At 42.2% G+C, this 12,900-nt stretch overlaps 1 protein-coding gene across 5 annotated transcripts in view; it reads left to right on the top strand.

Moving 5' to 3' along the window:
* Positions 1-12,900, top strand: part of ATRNL1 (attractin like 1) — a 1,055,790-nt gene that overhangs the window by 122,383 nt on the left and 920,507 nt on the right. For all 5 annotated transcript variants that reach the window (XM_048857032.2, XM_048857033.2, XM_048857034.2 and 2 more), the window contains exon 7: positions 3,630-3,804. In XM_048857032.2, coding sequence (XP_048712989.2) covers positions 3,630-3,804 — 175 coding nt within the window. The remainder of the gene's footprint in view (positions 1-3,629; positions 3,805-12,900) is intronic.

Raw genomic sequence — 12,900 nt, 5'->3', positions numbered from 1 at the left:
TTTTAATGTAGGAAGGACCAGATCAAGAATTCCATCCTGTCGTGTTTCTCAGCAAGAAACTGTCTGAGAGGGAGTCACTGGTCAATCAGCAAAAAGGAATGTTACGCGATTGTGTAAGCTCTGGAAAAGCTACGCCAATACGTATGGGGCCGGCGTTTCCACCTGCAAACAGACGGTGCTGTGCTGATTTCAGGAGCTTCCAACAAAGTGGCTGATGCACTCCCCTGAAAGTTTCCCAGAATCAACTGGTTAAAATTGTCCTTGAAATTTGGAAAATATGGTTAGTTTTTATATAATCAGTTAGTTTTATATATCACACTGGGAATGGGGAACCGCCTCGAATGGGAGCTTTGGGGGATGTATCTGGAGGAGCGGCCAGGGCAACACACAGACCCCTGTGTCCCCCAGGTCTTCATGGAGTGGCGCTTCATGGAGTGGCGCAGGGGCAGGGCAGGCAGGGAGGGAGCCTGCCCTGCCCTCGGTGCGCGCCGGGCTGGAGCTGCTCTAGGTAAATGCTGGGGGGAGAGGGAGGTGTTATGGGGAGCTGGCGGGCTGCAGAAAATAACCCCGCGGGCCACGTGTTTGAGACCCCTGGATTAGATAATCATAATGATCCCCTCTTGCCTTAAATATGTATGAATCCAGTGTATTTCCTTGTGACAGAAAGTTGGGCCAGGAAACATTGTTACAGAATTATTTCAGTCTTAACATTGTATCTTGACACCCACTGAATTTCGACACATGATTTTTGCTTAATATCACAACTAAAAAGATATGCGTGGCAGATTATTGATGATGACGTAATGATGGAGTCAGTACAAGATGAAGTCTTTATGTGAGGCTTGAACCAAAACTTCAGATTTAGATCTAAGAAAGGTATTGACTGAACCATTCTGACACTTAGGTACTAGGGCAGAAAAGACACTGCAGTCTTGCAAGAGTTATTTCCTCTGCTATAAAAGCGTATTCTTTTCACTGTATGTTTAATCTATATGTATAGTTACTGATTATAGTGGCACCAGGTAGCAGTTCTATTATAAACCATAGTTTATAACTTAGCTGGAAAACTTGACATTACAGGGCACCAGCCTGAGAGCAGTTTTTTTAAAACACCTTTTCAAAAACAGTCTATTCAGCCATTTTGGAGGTTGTACCAGAAAAACAACACACAGTTGTTGTGGGGCTTTCAAAATCCCAGCATATCATCTCTTTGATTTGTACATGTTTAGGTACAGGAAAGAGTGATCACTTGTTCAGGTAAGGGGAAAGCTCCTCACATGTTAAGTGCAGAGTTAAGTTGTTCAGCCAAAATGTTGATTGCATCATGTGCAGTAAGGGGTTGCTTTTTTCTGACACCTAGAGTAAGAATAACACAAATATTTACATATAAACCAACATTCCTATGAGCCAACCCCTTAATGTACATATTAGATTCTCAAAATTTTATAGGTTTGTATATTTGAGTATGGTAGATATGATGGATCTGTCACGCCAGGGAGTCTAAATCCCAGCCAGGAGAAGTGAGGCAGCACAGTGCCTGGGAGGGGGAGGAGCCCATCCTGGATGCATGCTTGTATAAACTAAACTTATTGCAAGATAAAGCCCTGAAATTTTGGCATATGTTTCTCTGCTTGTACAGTAGCATGCAGAATTTTTTGTCATGGCTTAGTATAAGTAATTAAAAATGACAGGATTAATGTCTTTATTATCCGAACTTTTGTTCATATTTGTAATTCGATACGTTTCCTAACTCTAATTAGAATTGAATAACCAATCCTTTTTTCTAGATTTTTATCACAACTACACTGTGCTCATTAGAGAATCAAAACATCTTAAAGTGAAAGAAAAGGAAGAATCCAAAGAGAATTGTTAGAATCAATATTATTCAAATGTTTGAGGTTAGCATTCTTAAAAGCAAAGTTGTTTTCTGATGTTAAAAGCAGGTGGAGTTGGAAGATATTTTTCTCTAATGCCAATAGTGATCTTTACTTAATTTCTTAATCAATAGAACCCCTGTTACTTGAAACTGTTTGGGACACAGAAATGTTATGATGGAGGGCAGTCCCTGAATGCTGACTTGAATGCAGGCTGCCTAGTACTAATGCACTGAATTCCTGCAAAGTCAGCCAGGTTTGGAGAAGGTAGCCAGTGGTCTAGCCATACCTCTTATCAAGAATCCTCAGGGGTCTTGTCCAGGTTCTGGGTAATTGAGGCTCTGTTCCATAACCAAATGAAGACAATTAATTGAAATAACACCCCAACGTTAACATTCATTATATTTCTTTGGTTTAATAGGCTGTACTTTAAAGTAGTCTTTTTCAAGGAATTGACACCTAATTCTTAGAACTCTCAATTAGCTAAATACCCCCTCTAACTTTAAGTCTTAACACACTGGTGAACCTCCAGTTATGTCACTTTGGATGCGGACCAATTTTTTGGGAGCCAACACTGTTCCCATAGAAAGTGAGAGAAGTACACCAGACCACCCTTAGCAGACTTTGCCCTAGGGGTTCAGTAATTTCGTATGGCTTGGAATAAAGCTTTCTCTCCCAATTGTCCAGGTTGGAGAGACTCATCACCTTTCTCGATTTCAGCATCAGAGTGGTTTAATAATTTCACTGTCCTGGAATATATATCTGCCATCAGTTTTTACAACAAAATTTGTATTGCGTGACTTATAACACCAAAACCAGAATAGGATATCTAGGATCACCAAATAATTCATTGTTCCCTAAACAAAAAGAAAAAACAGTCATTCAGTATGGACAATAACTGACATAAGGTGAATAGTGCAAACTGTGCCACCTTTCTAGCAAAGCCCTAAACATACTTAGTCTTGAAATATTAAAATTTTAAAGTTTCCTCTTGCCTATAGAACATGAAATCTTTAAAAAATATATAATCTCATATCTGTGATTATAAACATCTTTTTCTGTGGGTGGTTTTAAAATACTTGTCATTCAACAACAAATTTCTCTTGCAATAAACAGCTACCAAATGTTAGAATAAGCTGTTTTTTTCCTGCTAAAACAATAGATTTCTGAGTGTTTCTCTTGGCAGCTCTATAGAATGATCTATAAAATATTTTATATTCAACTCTGTTCTTTTAAAAAAGCACTCTGCTGCATTTCCCTCTCAAAAACATGTGCACACTGGCAAAGACTAACATTTGTTTCCTCACATGTAACATACTATAATATGTACAGTAACATAATGTACTGAAGTGTTATGTACTTCGATATAAAATTACCTAGGTTAGACCAAATAGCAGTATAATTTTTCTCCAGTGGTAATGTATAGTATATCCTTTGCTACCCTTTTATGACTAAATAGCAGTTGAAAATTTGGTATGTCTTCCTTTCGTTTTGTGATTCATACAGTATTTTTTCTGAGTTGAATGCGGAAATCTATCTTTTATTACTTGAGCAAATGTAACATTTTTAATGTCAGTGGCTTTCCTTGTTATCTAAATTATGCCTCAAGCTGTTGTTAAACATAAAAATCAGCATACTGTCAAAATGAGCAATCTTGACATCTATAATTAAACCATTCTGATTTCTACATTGAAGAGCTTTTAATACCTTTGCTTAACAGACTATATACCTTACACATTTTTGTTTGTAAAACAGGCCCTGATTGTTCTTTGAATGTTCCTTCCACGGAGTCTTACTGGATTCTTCCAAATGTAAAGCCATTCAGTCCTTCTGTAGGTCGGGCTTCCCATAAGGCAGTTCTACATGGAAAATTTATGTGGGTGATTGGTGGATATACCTTTAACTACAGTTCATTCCAAATGGTATTGAAGTAAGTGATTCTCCCTTTGTTATTCTTTGTGGAATTGATCTTTGCTGGGCAAATAACATTCCATTGAATTACTGTCCTACGTTTGCATGAAAGCTTTATCAATCTGCTTTAAAGGAATCTTATTAATTAACATTTTCTGTGTTCTAGTCACATTTTTTTAATGGCTGAGAATTAAAACAATGTAAACAATATTAGTTAGTGATACTGGCACTTTTTTATAACAGTTGCTGTTACTCTTTTGTGCTCTAAAATATTAGATACTTGCAGTGTGACAAAATACTCAACTTGAATGTATTGTTTGTAAATATTATACCTAGAATGCTTTTTTGCAATGTTAGTTAGTTCTACTAAAATAGACTTCTTATAATTAATGTTAATGTGTATTGATTTGATATTTTATTATTTATATAGCTTTCCAAATTTCTCTAAGAAAGATAGGTTGCTGCCCTGAAGAGCTTACAATCTAAATAGAAAAAAAATCAGACGTGGGATGGGATAATGGATATAACATGAAAATATCTTTTTTCACCAATTTTTCTGTAGCTTTCTTTGCCCCCTCTTCTCCCTTTTGTCATCTGTTCCCAGTCCATGCCTTCCTCCTTAGTACCTTGTGTTATATCTCTTCTTTCCTGTTCTCTTTATCCCCTTTCCATTCTTAGAAGACTTCATTACGTTAAGTGCTGAATGCCCTCAACTCCCATTGAAGTTAATGGGAATTAAGGTCAACCCCACAGGAAGCGCTCAGCACTTCACAGGATTGAACCAATACTACTTGGCTAAGAGGTAGTGGTTTACAACATGAGGATGTTAATGTGAAAAAAAGGAGTTAGCCAATCAGAAATTTTAGTGAGACTAATTTTTCCAACTCGTGATTTTATTTTAAGTCTTGTGATATTTGATGTTTTTCTTAAAACATCCAACTTCTGGAGTCAAGTGATTATGAGACATTTGGCATTTATTTAAAAAAATACATTTCTGGTCTGTCTGGTTGCAGAGAAAAGCTTAAAAATTTGCATCCTACAGGCTCAAAAATCTGAAAGCAAACAAAAGGAAACCCTAATATTTTAGTTTTAAAATTATTTTCTGTGGTCTGCTTCATGATTTATGAATGCTTGAGTCTGGTAATGCTGTGAAGTTAACATGAGGATTATGCTATACATTTTTGTAAACAAAACTTGGATGTAAATGAAAACTAGATTCCATACTTGTAACTTCTGTTTCTTTTGGAATCTTTTGGACTGGACGTTACTTGAAGTTTCTGCAGAGACTCTGACTTCAAAGGAGGAGGGATGGAGGAAAAATCCTATGCTGCCTCTGTTATAGTTGAATGAGTAGGTCTAAGCCATGAGTAATGTCCATCAATGGATGCCCATCTGAGAAGTTACATGAGAGTTTTTTGTAACTTGTAAGAAGATTGTAACTTGTAAGAAGAAACAAATCAAGATTTATTTTAAAATCTCATGTGAATCCCTGAGAGCTAAGTCTCAGGCAATTCTAACAACCATGTTGTCGGGTATTGAAAAGAGCTCCTCAGATTTTCTTGGATGACAGTTCAATACAGTAATGCAGAGCTGTAGAATAAAGTGGAGGACTCAGTAAAAGGATTTAAGAATTAACATATTTTTGAACTCTTTGTTTGTTTAAAGCCTGTGTGAAAATAAAGTGCACATTCTTCTTCGAGGGATGATCCCTGTTGTAGTCCACTGCGGGTTACACAAATGCACCATATGCCCAGAGTCAGAGAAATTGAAAAGAAGTGTCCATTGGTCTATGCATGTGCCCTGCCTTGCCTCATGCTTCTGTCTGAGGTGATAAAGGGCAGGGTGGAATGACTTCAGTTCCTTCTTACCACTGCATCATCTGGGTCAGAACTTTGTGTTGTCATCTCTGACACATTTTTAAATAAGGATAGTTGTACATAGTTTACCAGTTTTATAGTAGTTTTATTGTAGTTTTTATTAGTCATTACTTTTAGTACTTGGTTTACATGGACTTTGGGGGGGTTTTCAACCCACGCCCCGTACCCACATGCAAGTACATCCTATGCCCAGGACTCCGGGCTTCAAACTCTGCACCTCCTGTCCACAGTTCTTCTTGGTCAGCGACGACCACCAATGCTGCCTCTGGTGCCTGAGGGAAGGTCACATCGTCCCAGTCCAGGTGTAGTATTTGCCAGTCCTTTCCCAACCAGGCATGAGAAGGCCGGGCTCTTGGCCTCTGGAAGCACTTTATGGCGCTTGCCATGAGACCTCACTCGGACTTAGGCCAGGGAACCCTCCCTGTACATCAACCGGACTCAGCAAGGAGTGCACCTCCTGCTCAAATCTGCTGCTGGAGGTACCACCCCTATAAACCCCATGACAGGGACTATTTGGGTGATAAGGAAGCACATCCATAAGGATGGGACTAAATCTTCCTCCAACTCAAAGAAGATGGATGCTCCTTTCACGAGTTCAAGCCATGGGGATGAAACACTGTCTAAGTTCCATAGACACAAGAAAAAGACCCATAAACAATGGGATCCAGCGGTTCCAAGCACCGATCCATTGGCATTACCATCACTGGCATCCCACAAGATGTGGAATCATACTGTCCCAAGAAAGACCACAGCATTGGCACCGATACCCAGGAGAGAGAGAGTGCCTCTTACACTGGGGATATTGGAACAATGGCTGTGCCTCAGGATGTATTTACCTTGCCATCTTGGACTCACCCCCACTATCAGGTCTCTCAACTTCTAGAGAGATCATATCTCCATCACGGGATATCTCTCTGGTGCCAAGTTCCTCTCCTTCCACACCAATACTCTATACTTTTCCACTAGTTCCGACAGTACTGCTACTGGAAACGGAGTCCATCTTGTCCTCTTCTGATGAATTGGAACTGGGAGAAGAATGTCATACCATTCCTATGCGCCTTCACGGAGACTGTCACATCCATGTCAGCATCTACCATCTCAACTGTGTCAGAGCCATTGGTACTCCATGTTGTGGGAGCCCCCACAACCTCCCTCAGATCCAGCCTATTGACCATATTGGATACCCTGGTCACAATACCCTCCCCTCGAAACCCACACTTGCCGCAAGGGCAACTTTGCCTGCCTCACTCTTAAGAGATCCTTCTGGCAGGTGTTCGGGTCTGGTGGTAGAGGAGAACTCTTTTTAGTCCAGTCCTAACAGTGCTGCCACAACTAGCAAGATTTCCCTCTTCATCTCTGGATGAGGCGGTGATTACAGCATCCCTTTCCACACCGGATGACTACAGAAAATTTCAACTGCTGTGGATTGTCAGAGGGGACCTCCAAATTTCCAAGGAAGAAATTCAAGAGCTCCCCATCACAAACTGCTAGATATTTCCTCCACACCTTGGGACTGGTGAGAATTTCATTATCAATTAAGAAAGCTATTCTGGAGCCTTCTAGCACAGTGTGGCACATCCCTGCCGCATTCACAGCTACCCCTAAAGGGGCTGAAAAGTGCTACTACATTCCACCAAGAGTTCTGAGTTCCTTTTTTCTCACCCTCCTCCAAACTTCTTAGTAATGCAGGCTGAGACTGAATGGGCCAAACAACAACATCCTCGATCCACGACAGCTGAGGAAGAGGGCAAACATCTGGACCTTTCGAGAGACAAGGTATTTTCTTCTTCTAGCCTGCAATTCAGGACTGTGAATTATTAGGCCTTACTAGCCAAATATGGCTTCCTCAGTTACAGTAAATTCAAGGAATTTACTGATAGCCTGCCACAACACATTGGGCTCATTTCCAGGGGCATACTGAAGAAGGGAAGCTGGTGGCCAGAACAGCTCTCCAATTGGTGGTGGATGCAGCAGATCCCTCCTCCAGGGCCATGTCTACAGCCACAGTCGTGTAGGTAGTCTTGGCTCTATTCTTCTGGTTTCCGTAGGGAGGTACAGAACACTATTGAAGACCTTCCTTTCAGTGAATACCATCTTTTTAACCAGAAGATGGATGAATTGCTGCATACACTCAAGGATTCCAGGGCTACCCTTCGCTTGCTGGGCATCATCTACACTCCTGAAGTGAAAATTCCACTGCCAACCACTAACTCAGTGCTATAGGTCTCCTCAATTCTACTCTGAGACCTTATGAGCCTCTGAGGAAACATCAAAAGACACAGCGGTCTTGCCTCCCAGGGCCCGCCCCCCCCACAGGTTTTGATGTCACAGCTGCAGCCTCCAGCCAAGATATTTCTGATTAGAGCCTGAGTGCCACCAACTGCTATACCTACCACCTCACAGCCCTCCTCTTTTGCCATGCTTGGAGTACAATAACAATGGACAGATGGGTGTTGAACGTCATCCACCATTGGGATACGATCGAGTTTATCATGCTACCTCTTCCAAAGCCCCCCTCCCTGACCCCTTCAGGGACCACTCGCACAACAGCATTCTCACCCAAGAGGTGCACTCCTCCTTTCAAAGGGGAGCAATAGAACATGTTCCCCCAGAATATCAGGGAACAGGATTCTACTTAACTTACTTCCTGTAAGAAGAAATGGTGGGCCAGTCCTCAATCTCTGGCACCTCAGTTGCTTCATCCACAAGCTCAAGATTCATAGGGTCACACTGGTAGTGATAATTCCATCCCTACAGAAGGGCATGTAGTATACGGCTCTTGATATGAAGGACACTTACTTTCACATGACATTTATCTGCCCCACAGACATTTCCTGAGATTCACTTTGGGTACCCATAGTTTCCAGTACAGAGTGCTCTCATTCAGTATAGCCACCACTCCCAGAGTATTCATCAAAGTGATTTCCGTCATAGTGGCCTATGTCAGATGTTATAGTGTCTTCATGTTTCCATATTTTGATGACTGGCTCCTACTCGTAAGGCCCAGACAAGAATCCCAGGTGTCAACCTCCATGTTACTCAACCTTCTTTCTTCCCTCAGAGTCAGCATCAATGTCTAGAAATCTATCCTAGACCCCACACAGTCTTTGGACTTCATAGAAGCTACTATAAGTTCAGTCATAGCATGAGTTTACTTACCAGCAGACAGGTTCCAGGCGATGAGCAACATCATAACTCACATCATGAACTATCCATATGTACCAGCCAGGACTTGCCTGTCCCTCCTCAGCCACATGGCTTCATGTACCTACGTGATGCCCTTTGCACGACTTCACCTTTGCTGCTTCCAGACATGGCTCCAGCCCGTTTACTTGCCGAACCGCCACTCCATGGTTTCCATGCTGATAGTCCCTGACAAGGTGATATCATCCCTCTAATGGTAGGCAGGTGCACGTCACATTTGTTTAGAGGTTCCTTTTCTTCCTTTCTCCCAAGAGAAGACGATTATTGCTGATGAATCTTTGGTGGGTTGGGGGGAGGATGGGATCACATCGACAACCACCTGGCTCAAGGAGCATGGACTCCCAGCGAATCCAGGATGCACATAAACATCCTGGAACTTTGAACTGTAAGAAAAGCATGCCGATCCTTTCTTTCCTTCATCCACTTGCATCATGTTCTTATGATGCCTGATATAGTAGGGGCACAGTCGGCCCTCCCCTCTGGCTCGGAGGGAGGTTACCCCACCTCAGTATGTCACCAGGATCGTGGCCTACTGTTGGAGGAATTAGCAGAGTAGGTGCAGGGTCCTGGCCTTTGTGACAGGGTAAATTCCAAATGGTCAAGAGGCCTTAGGCAGGGTAGAACTGGTAAGCAGTCTATAGCACTAACCCTTAGGCAGGGGATCATTAGCAAGCAGTCTATAGCGCTAATACCTTAGGCAGGGGAGTGCTGCCACATGGCCTATGGTGGGGACATTGCCACCCTAGGGGTGGCAGGGGTAGGGGAATGCAGGCCCGCCCAACTCAACTGCATTCCAACCCAGGGCCCTAAGAGTGGCAGGGTGTCCCACCACCGGGTCAGCAGGGATCCTCCCACAACACGCTGGCGAGCTGTTAAGCCACAGCACCATCATACTAAACCCCTGGGCTACTTTCTACCAGAGTTCCAGATTCAGCTCTGTGGTCTCCAGTTCGTCTGGGTATTAGGCTACTGGTAGTCCAACCAGCTCCAGCTCCTCCTCAGCTTCGGGCCTCTCCAGGTCCAGGCTGTCACGTGGCTCGGCTGCAGGGTCGGCGGGCAGCAGCAAACCGGATGCATCTGTTTTCTTCCCTGGCTCAGCCTCCACTGGGCTAGGAGCTCCGCCTTTTGTACCTCCTACCCCGCCTCTCAACTTCTGGTGGGAGGGCTGGGCCTGGCCGGACTCTGCCCAACTATGCGGAGAGAGTGCTCCCTCCTCCTCTGGCTCGAAGGGAGGCCACAATGCCTGACTACATCTGACAACACCACCATTGTTTTTTATATCAACAGACAGGGAGGGACGAGTTAATCTGCATTACGTGCAGAGGTGATCAATCTCTGGAATTGTTACTTTAACGACCAGATACTCTTGTCTGCAGCCTATGTTCCCGGGATGCAGCATGTATTCTCAGACTTGCTCAGACATTTTGTGATCGACCAGGATTGGGAACTTCACAATTTGGTAGTACATGACATCTTCACTCAGTGGGGGACTCCTGCCAGAGATTTATTCACTTTGCAAGTTGTCATAAATATAAAGAGAAGGGTAACCACCTTTCTGTATACAGTGCTATAAAATCCCTCCTGGCCAGAGGCAAAACCCTTTCACCTGTAACCTCTCTGGCACCTGACCCAAAATGACCAGTGAGGAGACAAGATACTTTCAAATCTGGAGGAGGGGGGGAACAAAGGGGTCTGTCTGTCTGTGTGATGCTTTTGCCGGGAACAGATCAGGAATGCAGCCTTCCAACTCCTGTTAAGTTAGTAAGTAGTCTAGTTAGAAAATGCGTTAGATTTTCTTTTGTTTAATGGCTGGTAAAATAAGCTGTGCTGGAGGGAATGTATATTCCTGTTTGAGTCTTTTTGTAACTTAACGTTTTGCCTAGAGGGATTCTCTATGTTTTGAATCTGATTACCATGTAAGGTATTTACCATCCTGATTTTACAGAGGTGATTCTTTTACCTTTTCTTCTATTAAAATTCTTCTTTTAAGAACCTGATTGATTTTTCATTGTTCTTAGGATCTAAGGGCTTCAGTCTGGGTTCACCTGTACAAATTGGTGAGGATTCTTATCAAGCCTTCTCCAGGAAAGGGGGTGTAGGGCTTAGAGGGATATTTTGGGGGAAGACGTCTCCAAGTGGTCTCTTTCCCTGTTCCTTAGTTAAAACGCCTGGTGGTGGCAGCATACTGTTCAAGGACAAGGCAAGGTTTGTACCTTGGGGAAGTTTTTAACCTAATCTGGTAAGAAGAAGCTTATGGGGGGTTTTTCATGCAGGTCCCACATCTGTACCCTAGAGTTCAGAGTGGGGAAGGAACCTTGACACAAGTGATCAGCAAATGCATAACATACTGCTCCAGGGGAGCCCTCAGCCACCAGCCCTCAGCGATGCCATCCTACATCCCTAGTAGGACCAACTCAACTGTATCTTTCTTCTGTTACCGCTTCTACCTTGAATACTGTGCAAGGTTCGATGAGACAGAGTGTTGGTGGTGGAGGAAGTGCGTGAAAAAGAGAGATTAAAGAACTAAGGGAAACAATGTGTTTCTAGGACTAAAGTTAAATACTGTGGGCCAAATTCTGCTGTGAGTTACCTCAGTATATATTGGAAATAATTAAAGTCGATAAGGTTACTCTCTGTTTGTGCCTACGTCACTCAGAGAAGAATTTGTCCCTTTTGTTTTTTCAGTACTGGTACTTAAAATGTTTAAATTAGAATATTTGTGTCATGTAATTCGGTTTTACCAAGAATGACTTTACCAAGATCACAAGGTTGCATGTGTAAAAACTTAACACTTTTCCGATGCTAGTTCCTTTTGATGCTGATGTTTGCTTGAAATAATAAGAGGATTTTGGTTCCAAAGGTGATAGTGGAAATGATTTCTTGGCTGTTTTCACAGGCAGGAAGGAAGGACTACTTAGCAACTGATGGGAGTGCTAATTAGAATCAAATGATAACTTTATTCACCTGTATTGGCAAGAGATATATGCTTAAAACAATGGTTCAGGGTTTCTTGAAATAAATGAAAGCTGTTTGAGCAAGATAGAGGAATTTTCTTGACAAAATCAGTATATTACAGGAATTTGGAAAATTGAATAAAAATATAGTATACGTATAGCAATGTTCATCCCAAAGCATTTAACAAACTATAGGCCCAATACTTCAGTGTGATGTGGCTGTTTTCTACTGCTCTGTTTGCACAAAGTAGGCCTAAAGCTGGTCCTTTAGCATCTGGTACAATTTTATATCGTCGCTATTAGGAGAGAAGCTGGAAAGCTAAGTGGCTTAAAGCTGCTTTTGTCCTAAGCGTCTCCCTCCTTCCCCATGGTTTATTGGCTGGACTGTAGAATCTGACATGATATATACAAAGTAATTGCTTCACTCCATTACTAAAATACCTCTAAGGTAGAATACCATAGCTATTTAACAGTGCACATCAGCACTGCACATCAGTTTTAGATTGCATTAAGTTCAGGCATGGATGGTAAAATGAGGAAAGGAACTATGATTTCAGGTAACTTCTTTTTTGGATTGAAGCAAAGAATGAAGTCTCATTGCACATTGTCCATGTTCCTTCCCAACTCTGAACTCTAGGGTACAGATGTGGGGACCTGCATGAAAACCCCCTGAGCTTATTTTTACCAGCTTAGGTTAAAACTTCCCCAAGGTACAAACTATTTTACCTTTTGCCCTTGGACTTTATTGCTGCCACCACCAAGCGTCTATCAGATATATAACCGGGAAAGAGCCCGCTTGGCCTTTTCCCCCACAAATCCTCCTCAAACCCTACACCCCTGTTCCTGGGGAAGGCTTGATAAAAAATCCTCACCAATTTGCATAGGTGAACACAGACCCAAACCCTTGGATCTCAAGAACAATGAAAAAAGCAATCAGGTTCTTAGAAGAAGAATTTTAATAGAAGAAAAAGTAAAAGAATCACCTCCGTAAAATCAGGATGGTAAATACCTTACAGGGTAATTAGGTTCAAAACATAGAGAATCCCTCTAGGCAAAACGTTAAGTTACAAAAAGACACAA

The sequence above is a fragment of the Caretta caretta genome, chromosome 7, assembly GCF_965140235.1.
Source record: "Caretta caretta isolate rCarCar2 chromosome 7, rCarCar1.hap1, whole genome shotgun sequence".
Taxonomy (NCBI): Eukaryota; Metazoa; Chordata; order Testudines; family Cheloniidae; genus Caretta; species Caretta caretta.
This window is presented reverse-complemented; position numbering and strand designations above follow the sequence as displayed.